This window comes from Scophthalmus maximus, chromosome 16, assembly GCF_022379125.1.
Source record: "Scophthalmus maximus strain ysfricsl-2021 chromosome 16, ASM2237912v1, whole genome shotgun sequence".
NCBI lineage: Eukaryota > Metazoa > Chordata > Actinopteri > Pleuronectiformes > Scophthalmidae > Scophthalmus > Scophthalmus maximus.
The window spans coordinates 21,386,766-21,406,101 of NC_061530.1; the positions used below are offsets into that span (position 1 = coordinate 21,386,766).

Below are 19,336 nucleotides of genomic sequence, written 5' to 3' on the forward strand. Positions count from 1 at the left end.
CACCTCCACCCTCAGACAGGGGAATCACTGAATGAAGGTGGATTTAATATTTGTCATCACACTTTTGAAAACAGCAGCGAATACGTCATTATTTCCTTTTGTGTATTGTTTTTTAAATTCTTTTGTTTTTGTCATTAGTGCTCGATGTTTATTCTCTTCATGAACTACACTTCATGAACAGGAGTTTCAGGGTGAGTCTGTCACTCACATGTGAAAGGTTGAACCTGAAGATTATTGATATATTTTAAATAAGAACTCAGTCTGATGATTAAATCTGTGACCTGTGATGGTGTGATGAGGGCAACTGTACAGCAGAGGGAGACATAACTCTGAAGGTTCAGCTCTCCATCACTGAGGGATGCTAGGAGGAGGAGGAAGAGGAAGAGGATGACATGACGACAACAGATGCTGCAGAGATGCTAACAGCACTGACACACACACATACACACACACACACACACACTGTCAGGAGCTAAGAGCTAACGGCTATCACAGACAGACAAAGGCTGAAGCTGAGAATACACACACACACACACACACACACAAACACACAGTGATCAGTGAGGCTAACTGCTGGTAGCATGCTGTGGAGAGAAGGCTAACACACAGCAATGCAGTGTCGAGGGCTTCCTATTGGACGGTGAGTCGTGTGTGTGTGTGTGTGTGTGTGTGTGTGTGTGTGTGTGTGTGTGTGTGTGTGTGTGTGTGTGTGTGTGTGTGTGTGTGTGTGTGTGTGTGTGTGTGTGTGTGTGTGTGTGTGTGTGTGTGTGTGTGTAAATATGCAGTGGATAGAGTTACTGTCACTACTGTAACTACTGATACAGTTTCAACACTGATGGGACTGAAACTACTGTTTCCGTTGCACTAACCAGGAAGTTCAATCACTCAGGTTCAGGGGTTTGTAACCCCTTCATTTTAGTTTTTTTTTGACAGTGACATCACCCTGACTGAAGTCTGTATGTGTGGTTACATATTTGTGTCGGGTGTAGATGTAGTCAACCTTCAGATTGACGGACAGCTCAGCAGCTTGGGCAGAGCCTGCAGGTGGATGTGGTGATGTCAAAGCGAGGATTGGCAGGGCGGGTGAAGGGGGAACGACCAGATGCCATGGCAACCCTTCAAGCAGCCAATGACGAGCTGAGAGCCAAACTGACAGACATCCAGATTGAACTACAACAAGAAAAAAACAAGGTAAGGAATACAAATCCCAGATTACACTACGATGACTGCATAGTTTTCTGTGGTGTTGTAGTACTCACATTACTATGTGTCGACAGGTGAGTCGTCTGGAGAGAGAGAAGAGTCAGGAACTGAAGGCGGAGCATCACCGGGCAACAGTTGCTGTGACGGAACTGAAAACCAAGCTACACGAGGAGAAGCAGAAGGAGCTGGTGGTTACCAGGGAGACATTACTACGGCAACACGAGATGGAGTTGATGAGGGTTATCAAGATCAAAGACGGAGAGATTCAACGTCTGAACGGATTGGTGCTAACACTGAGGGACGGATCCGTGGACAAGGTGATCCACCCCTGATCTACCTGTCTGTCTGCATATCCACCTGTCTGTCTGCACGTCCACCTGTCTGTTTGCACGTCCACCTGTCTGTCTGCACGACTACCTGTCTGGTTGCACGTTTGTCTGTATGTCTACCTGTCTGTCTGCAGGTCTGTCTGCATGTCTACCTGTCTGTCTGCACGTCTACCTATCTGTCTGCATGTCCACCTGTCTGTCTGCATGTCCACCTGTCTGTCTTCACGTCTATCTGTCTGTCTGCATGTTCACCTGTTTGTCTGCACATCTACCTGTCTGTCTGCATCATTATAACGGTTTGAGCTGCTCTTCAAATGAAGCAGATTGAGTTTCAATATGATCTTCTGAGTTTTGTGTAATTTCTGATAGGTTTGCGTGTTTTCTGATTGGATGAAACTCAACACACCTTTGTCCAAATAAAAGATGTCGTATTATCTGACAGTCGCTGATTAGTGATGAAAGATTCACTGAAGTCCTCCTGCAGTGTCCGGGGGTTCGACTCCAACCCCGGCACCCACTCTCTCCTTTCACCCTTTACGCTCTAACTTTGTCTTCTTCAGGTGAGGAGCGCTCTGCTGGCAGAGGTGGAGGAGACGAGAAGGAGCTGGGAGGCGGAGCGTTATCGTCTCCAGCAGGAAGTCCAGGAGCTGCGAGGAGCAAAGAGGTACACAGAGGAGGCTCTGACATCGGCTCAGCAGGCCTGCCAGGCCCGAGCAGCCGAACTGCGATCAGCTCATCACCAACACCAGGAGGAGCTGAACAGAACCAAGAGAGACTGTGAGAAGGAGGTTCGACGACTGGTACGAGACACACACACACACACACATACTCCTGAACTCCTCAGTTTCTTCAGTTGAACTCAACTGTCGTGGTCAACACCCGCCTGTAGAATAGAGGTGTGTGTGTGTGTGTGTGTGTGTGTGTGTGTGTGTGTGTGTGTGTGTGTGTGTGTGTGTGTGTGTGTGTGTGTGTGTGTGTGTGTGTGTGTGTGTGTGTGTGTGTGTGTGTGTGTGTGTGAGAGAGAAAAGCTGTTTTCAGTCTGTCTGTTCTTCCTGTTTCTTCCTTCAGAGGGGTGAAGGAGAACGAGCAGTGTCCAGGGAGGGATGAGTCTCTATTGATGCAGACGACTGGTGTAGATGTCATGGTGAGGTGGAGGTGAGGTGGAGGTGTGGCCTCGGTGTCCCGATGTCATGGAGAGGTGGATATGAGGTGGAGGTGTGGTCTCGATGACCCGATGTCATGGAGAGGTGGAGGTGTGGCCTCAATGACCCACTGTCATGGAGAGGAGGAGGTGTGGCCTCAATGACCCATTGTCATGGAGAGGTGGATATGAGGTGGAGGTGTGGCCTCAATGACCTGATGTCATGGAGAGGTGGAGGTGTGGCCTCAATGACCCACTGTCATGGAGAGGAGGAGGTGTGGCCTCAATGACCCAATGTCATGGAGAGGTGGATATGAGGTGGAGGTGTGGCCTCGATGACCCGATGTCATGGAGAGGTGGAGGTGTGGCCTCGATGACCCGATGTCATGGAGAGGTGGAGGTGTGGCCTCGATGACCCAATGTCATGGAGAGGTGGAGGTGTGGCCTCAATGACCCAATGTCATGGAGAGGTGGAGGTGTGGCCTCGATGCCCCTCCGACTGCTGTCTCTTCCGGTCCTAGTACATCAGGAGGCTTTTGTTGTTTTAATTTCCTCAGGAAGTAAAGTCTGCGCTCTTGCAGCCTTGTGATCTGTCCCTTCCCTGGTAGTCTGCACATCTACCTGTCTGTCTGCATTTCTACTTGTCTGTCTACCTGTCTGTCTGCACGATGCCGGTCTCTCTGTTCCGTCTCCTTCGTGACTCGTCCGCCAGTGGGTCTCCAGCTTTAAACAGTCTGTACTCCGCTGTTGAACCATGGCTTCTGGTCAGGGATCACTAGTTAGTTGTGGTTAATATCGCGGCACAGACGTTGATGTAGGAGAGGACAGCTTATGTGTGTATCCTTCACATCTGTGATGTCTAAGAACACTTGTATTGCAGAGTTGACGTCCTCAGTCTACAGATCATGGGATGAGAGACAGGGACACATAGTCCAGCATGTGGGATGTTCGTGTAGACCTGATCAACTGTGTTCTTCTATTGTGGGGAAGTTTTCATCTATGAAGAATTAAGGCAGGATGAATTTCAAGTTGGCATGGTTACAATCCCATGGTGTCTGGGTATGCCGACATATGTTGATTAACACTAGCCTAGCGTTAGCTGTTGTGGTTATCGATGTAAACTCCCTTGGCGAGTAGACAGGTCTACATTTCCACATTTCCACTGTATTATGTGTCAAAGCAGATTAGATCTTTTCTTTTTTTTTTAAGTAGAAGTGTTTGTGGAATCCATCCTTAGGTCTCTGCTGTTAGAAAACTAAACCTGTGTCAGTGGTTAGTGAGTCAGAAACAGATGAAGTGGAACAACTGTTCAGCTGATGTTAAAGTGATGGAAGTGATTAGTACACTAGTATTTAAATGTGAGTGTAATGAAGTCAAAAGGTGAATTGATGGACTTCAACAGCAGCTGGTTCTGATAAACGTCCCACTGAACATTTAGGTGACAGTTCATTTTGAGTTAATCTCTAAATAAAGATCCAGAGACAGAATAGATTCACGAGTTGTGTTTTATAAACTTATCATTGACACTTTGGTTATTCAGAAACATTTGGTCTCGAACAAATAGAACCTGTTTTGATCCTGAAGTTGTCGTTATAATATGAGACTACTAGTAAATCAGGAACTTCTCAGTCATGTTTTCATCTCTGCCCCTCACCCACCTGTCTATCTACCTGTCTAACCCCACCTCTTACCTGTCTGTCTCTCACCTGTCTGTGTGCAGATGGATGAGATTAAACTGAAGGACAGAGCTGTCAGTGTTTTGGACAAAGCTCTGGGGCTGCAGGCTGGACATGCTCACCGCCTCCAGCTGCAGACTCAGGCAGCAGAGCAACAAATCGCAGCCCTGAGAGATGCACAGAGGGCGGGAATAAACCACCCCGGCCACACCCCTAGCCCCGCCCCTAACACTACACCTCACATTGTAAGCCCCGCCTCTTCCCCATCGCACTGCATGGTGTGGACTCAGCATCATTAGCTTCATGTCACAGTTTAACTAGCTGTTACCTATTATCCAAGGTCAAACACATCAACACATGACCGAACCAAAATGTTTTCAGAATCCCACAGGTCGTCACAGACACAGGTCATGTGACCATGTTACCACGTGAATGTGTTTCATTCAAACGAACCAATGAAAAACCTGCAGGTGTAAAATGTACACTTTATTTTCATTATTCAGGTTCACGTTGCATTTTACTGCTGCAGCAGGAAATCACAGCTTCAGGTTAGTTAGTTGAGTTGATTTAGTCCAATTAGATTATTTGTGTTAGTTTAGGTGGTCCAGTTAGCTGAGTAAGTATCTCTGTGGGTTGGTTAAATTAGTGAGGAGCTGCTGCTTCTTCATCCTGAGATTTGACATTTAATCTGTAAATGCCAAAAATAATGTTCAAACAGAGTGTGTGTGTGTGTGTGTGTGTGTGTGTGTGTGTGTGTGTGTGTGTGTGTGTGTGTGTGTGTGTGTGTGTGTGTGTGTGTGTGTGTGTGTGTGTGTGTGTGTGTGTGTGTGTGTGTGTGTGTGTGTGTGTGTGTGTGTGTGTGTCAGGAGGACCGGGACACTCGGAGGTTTCAGTTAAAAGTGGCTGAGCTCAGTTCCGTCGTCAGGAAGCTGGAGGATCGAAACGCTCTGTTGTCTGAAGAACGCAACGAACTGGTAACACACACGCTACACACCCATATGATATACATACACACTCAGGCTTTGTATCTTTATCTTCAGCGTTTTCATTGTTTTGTATTTGTTTATTGTTGTTGATTGTTATCTTTTGTTGTTTGCGCTCGTTGTGCAGCTGAAGCGCCTGCGAGAGGCCGAAAGTCAGTTTCTTCCTCTACTTGACAAAAACAAACGCCTGAGCAGGAAAAATGAGGAACTCGCTCTCGCTCTGCGTCGCCTCGACAACAAGCTTCGATTCGTCACACAGGAGAACCTGGAGATGGTAACTATGGTAACCCCTGACCCTGGCAACCTTCTGTCTCAGTCCGAACTGAACCTTTCACACTGGGACCAGTTATTGACCAGAGGTCAGATAACAAGGTTGTAAACAAAGGTAGCCCAGTTATGACACATCTCTTCAAAGCTATATAGAAATTATTACAATGTAAAGGTACAAAATATATTCCTATAGAAATATAAGTTGATTAAAATATAAAAATATGAAAATAGGATCTTCATAAAAAATAATATGTTATGATGCCGAACAGTCTTCCTGTAGAAAAGAGAAGAATAAACTGAAGCTAAAAATAAAATCATAAAGAACTAAATGAGAGCAGATTGACAGGTCATGCTATATGCTAACTAGTTAGCAGAGATTGTTGATCTTTTCATCTGCAGCCTCTGACGGGAGACAAAGTCATGTGATCTACAAACCCCAGACAGGAAGAACTGATAGTAAAAAGTCCATCCATTATCGGTATCACCATGTTAACAGCAGCGTTTGTTGTCTTCCACAGAGGAGACCGAGTTCATTAAACGACCTGGACTGCAGCCACTCCTCCAGTTACCATGGTTACAGCCAGGATGAGAGAGAGATGGAGTTTCTACGGTTACAGGTCCTGGAGCAACAACACATAATCGATGACCTGTCCAAGGTAACAGTACTACTACTACTACTACTACTACTATTACTACTACTATACTACTACTACTACAACTGCTTCTTCTACTACTACTACTATTACTACTACTATACTACTACTACTACTACTACTACTATACTACAACTGCTTCTACTACTACTACTACTATTACTACTACTATACTACTACTAGTACTACTACAACTGCCTCTACTACTACTACTACTACTATTACTACTTCTACTACTATTACTATTACTATTACTATACTACTACTACTACTACTACTACTGCTACTACTACTACAACTGCTTCTACTATTATTACTACTATTACAACTGCTTCTACTACTACTACTACTACTACTACAACTGCTACAACTGCTTCTACTACTACTACTACTACTACTACAACTGCTACTACTACTACTAATACTACAACAACTGCTTCTACTTCTGCTGCTACTGTTACTACTGCTACTACTTCTTCTACTACTACTGGTCATACTACTACTACTCGTACAGTATTTTTTTGTTTCAGTGCTGATTGTAAACAACAGTCTGTTTTTGTTTTCAGGCCCTGGAAACAGCTGGTTATGTAAAGAATGTTATAGTAAGTATTTTGTAGCAGTACAATTACTGCTGTCAGTACCTTTTCTGTGTTGTCGTGAGTAAAGGTTTATTCTGAGACGCAGTCAGGGAGCCTGGTGAACTTCAGTAGTTTCAGCGGATGAGGAAACTCATTCTCGCTCTGAAGAGTATTGGAGGCCGTGTAGGACATATGTTCTGTGCCTCTCACACGTTTCATCTTGCATATATATACTTTCACCTACACATATATACACACTCACATTCTCACATTCACAACTCTCATATATTTACACATTTTACACTCATACATGTAATTTTCATCATGTTAGAGAGGAACAGGAAGTTCCCCCTGGACCAGGAAGTCACAGGACATACTTGTGTTGACCTTAGGACATAATGGTCTTAAGGTCAATCAGCTGATAACTACATCATATTTCTTGTTGTGTTGTTGTTATTGATCCTGTTGTTGTTGTTGTTGATCATGTTGTTGTTGTTATTGATTGTGTTGTTGTGTTAACCCTGCAGGAGAGAGACATGTTACTGAGACACAGACGTCAAGAGTCAGTGAGAAGGAAACGAACCATCAGAGCCTGCAGGGTGACACTGGACACACGCTTTGATACACACACTTTGTTACACACTGTTTAGTACAAACAATTTGTTACATGTGTGTGTGTGTGTGTGTGTGTGTGTGTGTGTGTGTGTGTGTGTGTGTGTGTGTGTGTGTGTGTGTGTGTGTGTGTGTGTGTACAGGTGGTAGAGACGTTCTATGGTTATGATGAAGACGCCTCAGTCGACTCTGATGGATCATCTTTGTCTTTTCACACCGACAGAACCCCAGATACAGAACCAGAGGAGGTAACACACACACACACACACACACACACACACACACACAGACACACACACACACACAACATGGTCACACTGTGATCTGGTTTACTGACTGGTTTAAACTTGGTCTATACACTGGTTTATATCTGGTTTACTGACTGGTTTATTTAAGATTTACAGATTTGTTCATATCTGGTTTATAACTTGTTCACTGACTGGTTTTCTGACTGGTTTAGTCCGTTTTATAACTGGTTTAATGACTGGTTTATGTCGGATTTACTGACTAGTTTGTAACTGCTTTATATTGGGTTTACTGACTGATTTATTTCCTGTTTACTTACTGGTTTATATTGGGTTTACTGACTGATTAATAACTGGTTTATATCGGGTTTACTGACTGGTTTATAACGGCTTTATATCGGGTTTACTGACCGGTTTATAACTGGTTTACTAAATGGTTTATATCAGGTTTACGGACTGGTTTACTGATTGGTTTACTGACTGGTTAATACTTGGTTTACACATTGTTTACAGCTGGTTTTAGACTGGTTTACGGCTGGTGTATAGTCCGGTTTATAACTGGTTTACTGATTGGTTTACTGACTGGTTATAACTGGTTTATATTGGGTTTACAGACTGGTGAGAACTGGTTTACAGCTGGTTTATAGACCGGTTTATAACTGGTTTTTATTGGGTTAAATGACTGGTTTATAACTGGTTTACGGACTGTTTTATAACTGGTTTACTGATTGTTTTACTGACTGATTAATAACTGGTTTATATGGATTTACTGACTGGTCTACTGATTGGTTTATAACTGTTTATATTGGGGTTACTGACTGGTGTACTGATGGTTTATAACTGGTTTATATCGGGCTTACGACTTGTGTTCCAGGTGTGTGTGCGTGAGGAGGCGGAGCTTCGTTACCGTCACCTGACTCAGGAGTACCAGGCGCTGCAGCGAGCTTATGCTCTGCTGGCGGAGACGAGTGGAGGAAACTATGATGCTGAGAATGAGATCAAGGTGCCCCAACCTCTGAGCAAAGCAGCGGCAGACGCCTCTGATCCCTGTAATGCAGCAAGGTGGCAACAGGTTGACGGTTCTATTCCCTGTGTTTCAGACCAGAGACCAGCTGCTGATAGAAATCAGTCGATATCAGACCAGAGTCACTGATCTGGAGTCAGCGCTAACACAGCAAGGACTGGTAACACACACACACACACACACACACACACACACACACACACACACACACACACACACACACACACACACACACACACACACACACACAGATGAAGCAACTCTCTCTCAGCCTGTCTGTCTCTCTCTCTCTCAGCCTGTCTGTCTGTCTGTCTCTCAGCCTGTCTGTCTGTCTCTCTGTCTGTCTCTCTCAGCCTGTCTGTCTCTTTCTCTCAGCCTGTCTGTCTGTCTGTCTCTCTGTCTGTCTCTCTCTCAGCCTGTCTGTCTGTCTCTCTCAGCCTGTCGGTCTCTCTGCCTGTCTGTCTCTCAGGATGTGCAGTGGGTGGAGGAGAAACAGAATCTGTATCGGAGGAATCAAGATCTCATGGAAAAGGTGAAGAAACATGGAACACGTTCATGTTGTACAATGTGATGATGTTGTTGATGATGAAGATGACGATGATGACTGGTTCTTATGACAATAATAATACTGACAATTGCAGATGTCATAATAATAAATAGTTGAGTGAGGCGCTCGGTGCATGATGGGAGTTGTAGTCCTATAGTAGTAGAACAGATCTTTATGACAGAGGAACTTTGAAATGTTAAATGTAGAGAAAGTTTCTTCCTCCTGAAACAAACTGGAGCTGGTTCCACAGGAGAGGAGCCTGGTGGCTGAGTATTTAATATGAGATGATTTCTAAATGACAGACACTGTTTGAAATTGGAGATTATTTCTAATTTGTGCACTCTGATGGTCTTCAGGTGAGACAGATGGAAGGTGAAGAGCTGCGTCTGAAAAACGACATTCAAGACATCAAAGATCAGAACGAGCTGCTGGAGTTTAGGATCTTAGAGCTCGAGGTAAAAAAAAACATAAATTAAAACAGGTTCAAACTGTGACACTGAAAATGAACAACAGCGCACATGCACACACGCTAACACACACTTAGATTAAAACCATCAGACTGCAGACACATTGTGACTTCTGTTTACTGTTCAGGAGAGGGAGCGACGTTCACCTGCCATTAACTTCCGACAACTCCATTTCCCAGAAGGCCTCAGTCCTCTGCAGATCTACTGCGAGGCCGAGGGAGTCACTGTGAGTAACACCTGACACCCTAACCTGGATCAACATAAATTCCAGATAAGTCCCACTACTGACCAATCAGATCACTGGAAACCAGAGTCATCGTTCTACAGGATCCCGTCAGGGACAAAAGAGTTCAGAGTAACGTGAGCAGAACTTCTAACAAACAGAGGGAGAGATTATCAAACTAAATAAATATAAAGACGCATTAATATTAGAGATTTATTTGAATTCAATAAGATGATTTGATTCCTGACAGATTCATTTTAGTTTCTTCTTCTATCACTGCAGCTCGGAACAACACGAGGAGACTGGCGATAAATAGTAACTAAAACTAAATACTATCTCATTTATTAGAACACTGATCCACACTGATCAATATTCCTCATGATCATGAATCAAGAGTTCAGTCTGATTTACTTCATCACACATTAAAGTCCTTTCTCTGCTTCAGCAGCAGAAACAGCAGAAACTTCATATGCCAAAGCAGCGATCAAAATCAATAATCTCCAAATTTCTCTGAGATATGCTTGTCATAAACACCAACATTTTTGAAAAAAATTCAAAACCGAAATCCTATAATTATGGACGTTATCTTACATTAGGTGTTTTCCCAATTGAAGAAGGAAAAGGCTTAATGTGGTTACTATAGAAATCTATTCCAGTCACCACGGTAATCCACTCCAGTTACTATGGTAATCCACTCCAGTTACTATGGTAATCCAATCCAGTTAGTATGGTAATCCACTCCAGTTACTATGGTAATCCACTCCAGTTACTATGGTAATCCACTCCAGTCACTATGGTAATCTATTCCAGTCACTATGGTAATCCACTCCAGTTACTATAGACATCCACTCCAGTTACTATAGACATCCACTCCGTTACGATAGACATCCACTCCAATCATTATGGTAATCCACTCCAGTTACTATGGTAATCCACTCCAGTTACTATGGTAATCTATTCCAGTCACTATGGTAATCCACTCCAGTTACTATGGTAATCTATTCCAGTCACTATAGTAATCCACTCCAGTTACTATGGAAAACCACTCCAGTTACTATAGACATCCACTCCAGTTACTATAGACATCGACTCCAATCATCATGGTAATCCACTCCAGTTACTATAGTAATCCACTCCAGTTACAATGGTAATCTATTCCAGTCACTATGGTAATCTATTCCAGTTCCAAAGTGATCTGACTTCATGGCCCCTGTTTACACACCAGCGGTCAATAGAGGCCACCAGTGTAATCCTGTGATTGTGATCATGTGATCATGTGATCATGTGATTGTGACAGTTGTTGTTCCTCAGGACATCCTGATCAGTGAGTTGATGAAGAAACTGGACATTCTGGGAGATAACGCCGTAAGTGTATGTTGAATTTGCTTTGTACACGTATACTTCAAATGCGACACGAGGAATCTTCGATCATGTGTTAACACATGTTGATATGTGAGCGTATGTTTACATGTCAACAGCATGAAAGTAACATTTCACAATTTAACATTTAAAATATATGTAAATATGTTATGTTGTTCACATGTTGATGACATGTTGTTGACACGTTGTGTCCATGTTCTCCTGTAGAATCTGTCCAATGAGGAGCAGGTGGTGGCGATTCACGCCCGGACTGTTCTCACTCTGGCAGAGAAGGTAACTCACAAACATGGACACACAAACATGTTTTCACACAATATTTGTAGCTGTTTATCGTTGGACTCTCTCTCTACCTGTCTGTCCTCTCTTCCGATCTCTCTCGACCTGTCTGTCTCTCTCTACCTGTCTGTCCTCTCTACCCTTCTCTCTTTACCTTTCTTTCTGTCTGTCTGTCTCTCTGTACCTGTCTGTCCTCTCTTCCCTTCTCTCTCTCGACCTGTTTATCTCTCTCTTCCTGTTTGTCCTCTCTACCCTTCTCTCTCTCTCTCTCTACCTGTCTGTCTCTCTCTACCCTTCTCTCTCTACCTGTCTCTCTGTACCTGTCTGTCCTCTCTTACCTTCTCTCTCTCAACCTGTTTGCCTCTCTCTACCTGTCTGTCCTCTCTACCCTTCTCCCTCTCTCTCTCTACCTGTCTGTCTGTCTGTCTGTCTCTCTGTACCTGTCTGTCCTCTCTTCCCTTCTCTCTCTCGACCTGTTTATCTCTCTCTTCCTGTTTGTCCTCTCTACCCTTCTCTCTCTCTCTCTACCTGTCTGTCTCTCTCTACCCTTCTCTCTCTTCCTGTCTCTCTCTACCTGTCTGTCTGTCTGTCTGTCTCTCTGTCTGTCTGTCTGTCTGTCTCTCTCTACCTGTCTGTCCTCTCTGCCTGTGTGTCTCCCTGAGCAGTGGTTGGAGTCCATCGAAGGGATGAAATCGTCTCTGCAGCAGAAGATGTTGGACATTGAGAGTGAAAAGGTTTGACATTTGTATTTGTACCTTTTTAACGTTCATTCAAATGTTGATAGGTTTTCTCATCGTCTGGAGACAGAGACACGTTATTGCTGAACCTTATTGATCTGATAACATGTTTATGTCAGGTGCAAGAATGTGAACAAGTCCATTGACTGAACTCATCGTCATGGAAACATGGTTTCATTTCTTGTCTCAGCATTGTTTTCTGTTGAAACGCATGTTTCTTTCATTTGGGTTCATGTTTGGTTTTGTTCAGAGGGTTGATGGTTGATTGCCAGTGTGTGACGGCATGTGTGACGGCAGTAGAACCTCTGACCTCTGTCTGTGTGTTTGTCTAGGATCTGTTCAGTAAACAGAAAGGTTACCTGGATGAGGAGCTGGACTACAGGAAGCAGGCGATGGATCAGGCTCACAAGGTCAACACAACAACAACAACAACACAACAATTCAATTCAACTTTATTTGTAAAGCACCAGATCACAACAGACATTATTATCTCAGGCTCTTCACATAGTGAGGTTGAGACCTGACAACAGACACACAATGATCAAACACTGAGACTCAGTGGGCGGAACATGGGGACAAACCATTGACGTTCTGGTAAGTTGACGACCCACTCTGCCTACTGAGCCACAGGTCATGTGGGAAATACAGAAGATGTGTCTTGGATTTTAAAACTCTTATTTTTAAAGCAGTTGATTTTTAATTTAATGTTTGATTAAATATTACATGATTATAATATGTGTGTGATGCAGAGGATCCTGGAGCTGGAGGCCATGTTGTTTGAGGCTCTGCAGCAGGAGGAAGAATCCATGATGGACGGATTCAAGGTGGAGAAAAGTCGTCTCTCTGAAACTCTGACGGAAGAGGAGAGGGAGGGGCTGAGGAGAGCCACGGACCAATGGAAACGAACCGTGATGCGCGAGCTGAGAGAAAGAGATGTCCAGATCCTCCGAGAGAGGATGGAGATACTGCAGCTGACGCAACAGGTAAACATGTAAACAACCATGAACAACAGGTCAACCAGTAACTGACCTCTGACCTTCAACATGGTGTTTGTGTTTGACAGAGGAACAAGGAGCTGGAGGAGCTCATAGAAACCCAAAAACGACAGATCAAAGAGCTGGAGGAGAAGGTTAGTCCAGCTGACGACATCTCATTTCATCACCATGGCAACACATGTACATTGTACAATTATGTCCATTATCTATACAGCTTCATCCTGTAAGTGGTCGACTGTTCTCACGTCCGTGTCAATAAAACCAACAAAAGATTCCTTATTATTATAATTATATTATATTCTGGTGACTGTGACGTTCTGTTGACTCTGTTCTGTTTCCTGTTTCCTGTGACGCTCTGTTGACTGTTCTGTTTCTTGTTGTGTTCTATTGACTGTTCTGTTTCCTGTGCCGTTCTGTTGACTCTGTTCTGTTTCCTGTGACGTTCTACTGAATGTTCTGTTTCCTGTGACGTTCTGTTGACTCTGTTCTGTTTCCTTTGACGTTCTACTGAATGTTCTGTTTCCTGTGATGTTCTGTTGACACTGCTCTGTTTCCTGTGACGTTCTGTTGACTCTGTTCTGTTAACTGTGATGTTCTGTTGACACTGCTCTGTTTCCTGTGACGTTCTGTTGACCCTGTTTTGTTTCCTGTGACGTTCTGTTGACTCTGTTCTGTTTCCCGTGACGTTCTACTGACTGTTCTGTTCTGTTTCCCGTGACGTTCTACTGACTGTTCTGTTCTGTTTCCCGTGACGTTCTACTGACTGTTCTGTTCTGTTTCCCGTGACGTTCTACCGTCTGTTCTGTTTCCCGTGACATTCTACCGACTGTTCTGTTTCCCGTGACGTTGTACCGACTGTTCTGTTTCCTGGTGACGTTCTACCGACTGTTCTGTTTCCTGTGACGTTCTGTTGACTCTGTTCTGTTTCCTGTGACATTCTACCGACTGTTCTGTTTCCTGTGACGTTCTACCGACTGTTCTGTTTCCTGTGACGTTCTACCAACTGTTCTGTTTCCTGTGACGTTCTGTTAACTCTGTTCTGTTTCCTGTGACGTTCTGTTAACTCTGCTCTGTTTCCTGTGACGTTCTACCGACTGTTCTGTTTCCTGTGACGTTCTGTTAACTCTGTTTTTTTTCCTGTGACGTTCTACCGACTGTTCTGTTTCCTGTGACGTTCTACCGACTGTTCTGTTTCCTGTGACGTTCTGTTGACCCTGTTTTGTTTCCTGTGACGTTCTGTTGACACTGTTCTGTTTCCTGTGACGTTGTGTTGACTGTTCTGTTTCCTGTGAAGTTCTGTTGACTCTCTTTTTTTTTCCTGTGACGTTCTACAGACTGTTCTGTTTCCTGTGACGTTCTACCGACTGTTCTGTTTCCTGTGAGGTTCTGTTGACTCTGTTCTGTTTCCTGTGACGTTCTTTTGACTCTGTTCTGTTTTCTGTGACGTTCTGTTGACTGTTCTGTTCTCTGTGACGTTCTGTTGACTGTTCTGTTTCCTGTGATGTTCTGTTGCCTGTGACGTTCTGTTGACTCTCTTTTTTTTCCTGTGACGTTCTACCGACTGTTCTGTTTCCTGTGATGTTCTACCGACCCTTCTGTTTCCTGTGACGTTCTGTTGACTCTGTTCTGTTTTCTGTGACGTTCTGTTGACTCTGTTCTGTTTTCTGTGACGTACTGTTGACTGTTCTGTTTCCTGTGACGTTCTGTTGACTGTTCTGTTTCCTGTGACGTTCTGTTGACTCTGTTCTGTTTCCTGTGACGTTCTGTTGACTCTGTTCTGTTTCCTGTGACGTTCTGTTGACTCTGTTCTGTTTCCTGTGACGTTCTGTTGACTGTTCTGTTTCCTGGGACGTTCTGTTGACTCTGTTCTGTGTCCTGTGACATTCTACCGACTGTTCTGTTTCCTGTGACGTTCTACTGACTTTTCAGTTTCCTGTGACGTTCTGTTGACTCTGTTCTGTTTCCTGTGACGCTCTGTTGACTCTGTTCTGTTGCCTGTGACGTTCTGTTGACTCTGTTCTGTTTCCTGTGACGTTCTGTTGACTCTGTTCTGTTTCCTGGGACGTTCTTTTGACTCTGTTCTGTGTCCTGTGACGTTCAACCGACGGTTCTGTTTCCTCTGACGTTCTACTGACTTTTCACTTTCCTGTGACGTTCTGTTGACTCTGTTCTGTTTCCTGTGACGCTCTGTTGACTCTGTTCTGTTTCCTGTGACGTTCTGTTGACTCTGTTCTGTTTCCTGTGACGTTCTGTTGACTCTGTTCTGTTTCATGTGATGTTCTACTGACTATTCTGTTTCCTGTGATGTTCTACTGACTGTTCTGTTTCCTGTGACATTCTGTTGACTCTGTTCTGTTTCCTGTGACGTTCTGTTGACTCTGTTCTGTTTCATGTGATGTTCTACTGACTATTCTGTTTCCTGTGATGTTCTACTGACTGTTCTGTTTCCTGTGACATTCTGTTGACTCTGTTCTGTTTCCTGTGACGTTCTGTTGACTCTGTTCTGTTTCCTGTGACGTTCTGTTGACTCTGTTCTGTTTCCTGTGACGTTCTGTTGACTGTTCTGTTCTCTGTGACGTTCTGTTGACTCTGTTCTGTTTCCTGTGACATTCTGTTGACTCTGTTCTGTTTCCTGTGACGTTCTGTTGACTGTTCTGTTCTCTGTGACGTTCTGTTGACTCTGTTCTGTTTCCTGGGACGTTCTGTTGACTCTGTTCTGTTTCCTGTGACGTTCTGCTGACTCTGTTCAGTTTCCTGTGACGTCCTGTTGACTCTGTTATGTTGCCTGTGACGTTCTGTTGACTCTGTTCAGTTTCCTGTGATGTTCTGTTGACTCTGTTATGTTGCCTGTGACGTTCTGTTGACTCTGTTCTGTTTCCTGTGACGTTCTGTTGACAATATTCTGTTTCCTGTGAAGTTCTACTGACTGTTCTGTTTCCTGTGACGTTCTGTTGACTGTGTTCTGTTTCCTGTGACGTTCTACTGACTATTCTGTTTCCCATGACGTTCTACTGACTGTTCTGTTTCCCGTGACGTTCTACTGACTATTCTGTTTCCCGTGACGTTCTACTGACTGTTCTGTTTCCCGTGACGTTCTGTTGACTCTGTTCTGTTTCCTGTGACATTCTGTTGACAATGTTCTGTTTCCTGTGACGTTCTACTGACTATTCTGTTTCCTGTGACGTTTTACTGACTGTTCTGTTTCCTGTGACGTTCTGTTGACTCTGTTCTGTTTCCTGTGACGTTCTGTTGACTCTGTTCTGTTTTCTGTGACGTTCTACTTACTATTCTGTTTCCTGTGACGTTTTACTGACTGTTCAGTTTCCTGTGACGTTCTGTTGACTCTGTTCTGTTTCCTGTGACGTTCTGTTGACTCTGTTCTGTTTCCTGTGACGTTCTGTTGACTGTTCTGTTTCCTGGGACGTTCTGTTGACTCTGTTCTGTGTTCTGTTTCCTCTGACGTTCTACTGACTTTTCAGTTTCCTGTGACGTTCTGTTGACTCTGTTCTGTTTCCTGTGACGCTCTGTTGACTCTGTTCTGTTTCCTGTGACGTTCTGTTGACTCTGTTCTGTTTCCTGTGACGTTCTGTTGACTCTGTTCTGTTTCATGTGATGTTCTACTGACTATTCTGTTTCCTGTGATGTTCTACTGACTGTTCTGTTTCCTGTGACGTTCTGTTGACTCTGTTCTGTTTCCTGTGACGCTCTGTTGACTCTGTTCTGTTTCCTGTGACGTTCTGTTGACTCTGTTCTGTTTCCTGTGACGTTCTGTTGACTCTGTTCTCCTTCATGTGATGTTCTACTGACTATTCTGTTTCCTGTGATGTTCTACTGACTGTTCTGTTTCCTGTGACATTCTGTTGACTCTGTTCTGTTTCCTGTGACGTTCTGTTGACTCTGTTCTGTTTCCTGTGACGTTCTGTTGACTCTGTTCTGTTTCCTGTGACGTTCTGTTGACTGTTCTGTTCTCTGTGACGTTCTGTTGACTCTGTTCTGTTTCCTGGGACGTTCTGTTGACTCTGTTCTGTTTCCTGTGACGTTCTGCTGACTCTGTTCAGTGTCCTGTGACGTCCTGTTGACTCTGTTATGTTGCCTGTGACGTTCTGTTGACTCTGTTCAGTTTCCTGTGACGTTCTGTTGACTCTGTTATGTTGCCTGTGACGTTCTGTTGACTCTGTTCTGTTTCCTGTGACGTTCTGTTGACTCTGTTCGGTTTCCTGTGAAGTTCTACTGACTGTTCTGTTTCCTGTGACGTTCTGTTGACTGTGTTCTGTTTCCTGTGACGTTCTACTGACTATTCTGTTTCCCATGACGTTCTACTGACTGTTCTGTTTCCCGTGACGTTCTACTGACTATTCTGTTTCCCGTGACGTTCTACTGACTGTTCTGTTTCCCGTGACGTTCTGTTGACTCTGTTCTGTTTCCTGTGACATTCTGTTGACAATGTTCTGTTTCCTGTGACGTTCTGTTGACTCTGTTCTGTTTTCTGTGACGTTCTACTTACTATTCTGTTTCCTGTGACGTTTTACTGACTGTTCTGTTTCCTGTGACGTTCTGTTGAATCTGTTCTGTTTCCTGTGACATTCTGTTGACTCTGTTCTGTTTCCTGTGACGTTCTACTGACTATTCTATTTCCTGTGACGTTCTACTGACTGTTCTGTTTCCCGTGACGTTCTGTTGACTCTGTTGTGTTTCCTGTGACGTTCTACTGACTGTTCTGTTTCCCGTGACGTTCTGTTGACTCTGTTCTGTTTCCTGTGACGTTCTGTTGACTCTGTTGTGTTTCCTGGTGACGTTCTACTGACTGTTCTGTTTCCCGTGACGTTCTGTTGACTCTGTTCTGTTTCCTGTGACGTTCTGTTGACTCTGTTGTGTTTCCTGGTGACGTTCTACTGACTGTTCTGTTTCCCGTGACGTTCTGTTGACTCTGTTCTGTTTCCTGTGACGTTCTACTGACTATTCTGTTTCCTGTGACGTTTTACTGACTGTTCTGTTTCCTGGGACGTTCTGTTGACTCTGTTGTGTTTCTTGTGACATTCTGCTGACTCTGTTCTCTTCCAGTTTCTGTTCCTGTTTCTCTTCTTCTCTTTGGCGTTCATCCTCTGGTCGTAGCAGGAGATGGTGAGTCCACTGACCCATGTCAGAGTGGGATTCTCCGGTTTCTGTGGCTTTCTGACCTTGAAGTCTAGATTGGTAACTTGTCAGTGTGTGGTTCCGTGTTCGCAGGCCTCCGCAGTCCAGCGGCTCCACACTCAGCAGGAACGTTCAGGGTTTGGAACCAGCAGCTCACTGACTGAGGGACTTTGGCTTCACTGCCCTGCTCCTCAGCCAATCAGAGCAGAGCCCAGCTGTCAGCTGACTCTCCCGGAATGCCCCTGTGCTCCCTCAGACAGAGAGACTGAGAACAATGTTGAGCTGATAAACACTTTGTGACTTCAGCGGGTCACTGGACCAACATGGTGCTGGACTCAGTTTTAACTAAACCTGGTTTTAAACATCACTCAGTTCACTTACTGACTTAATCAGCATGATGGACAACATGAGGCGTCTCTTCTGTTCTGATTGGCTGTTCCACCTGCAGACTGCGAGTCGGTTACCTTCACTCACGGACTCGAGGTCACAATGTGTAACCGTCTCATAGTTTCAGGTCCAGGCTGCAAGGAACCAAACGGAACCGGACGGATCTGATCGGAACAGAACATTTATGATTCCAGATGATCATTTTTTAAATCCCGGAGAGTCTGAACATCTGAGGCGTCGGTTTGATCACATGTTAAATACACTGGAAACAAAACATCTTCATTCTCATCTGCAGAACGAGGAGAAGAAACAATCGTGACATTTGGTTCACAGCCTCATCAATAAATCTCTGACCAATAAATCTCTGATCAATAAAGAAGCAAAGATGATAATGTTTGTATTTAACTTAATCACATTTGGTTTTAACATAAATGAAACCGGAACATTTAAAGTCTTCACAAGGTGACGAGATTCTGT

At 44.1% G+C, this 19,336-nt stretch overlaps 1 protein-coding gene across 7 annotated transcripts; it reads left to right on the forward strand.

Moving 5' to 3' along the window:
• Positions 1 to 372: 372 nt before the first annotated feature.
• Positions 373 to 19,238, forward strand: jakmip3 (Janus kinase and microtubule interacting protein 3). Of its 7 annotated transcripts, none has more exons than XM_035613610.2 (24): positions 376 to 640; positions 990 to 1,191; positions 1,278 to 1,520; positions 2,093 to 2,332; positions 4,394 to 4,594; positions 5,216 to 5,323; positions 5,460 to 5,615; positions 6,121 to 6,258; positions 6,822 to 6,857; positions 7,361 to 7,432; positions 7,589 to 7,693; positions 8,565 to 8,693; positions 8,791 to 8,874; positions 9,184 to 9,246; positions 9,618 to 9,716; positions 9,856 to 9,954; positions 11,263 to 11,322; positions 11,539 to 11,604; positions 12,273 to 12,341; positions 12,677 to 12,754; positions 13,094 to 13,327; positions 13,408 to 13,473; positions 18,401 to 18,460; positions 18,566 to 18,708. In XM_035613610.2, the coding sequence occupies exons 2-23, from the start codon at positions 1,057 to 1,059 to the stop codon at positions 18,449 to 18,451; spliced, it is 2,532 nt and encodes an 843-aa protein (XP_035469503.1). In that variant the 5' UTR covers positions 376 to 640; positions 990 to 1,056; the 3' UTR covers positions 18,452 to 18,460; positions 18,566 to 18,708. The 7 variants fall into 7 exon arrangements, with proteins under 7 accessions (XP_035469505.1, XP_035469503.1, XP_035469504.1 ...); XM_035613611.2 differs by having other exon boundaries at positions 377 to 640; positions 11,263 to 11,316; XM_035613605.2 differs by lacking the exon at positions 18,401 to 18,460 and having other exon boundaries at positions 377 to 640; positions 18,566 to 19,238.
• The last annotated feature ends 98 nt before the right edge of the window (positions 19,239 to 19,336 follow it).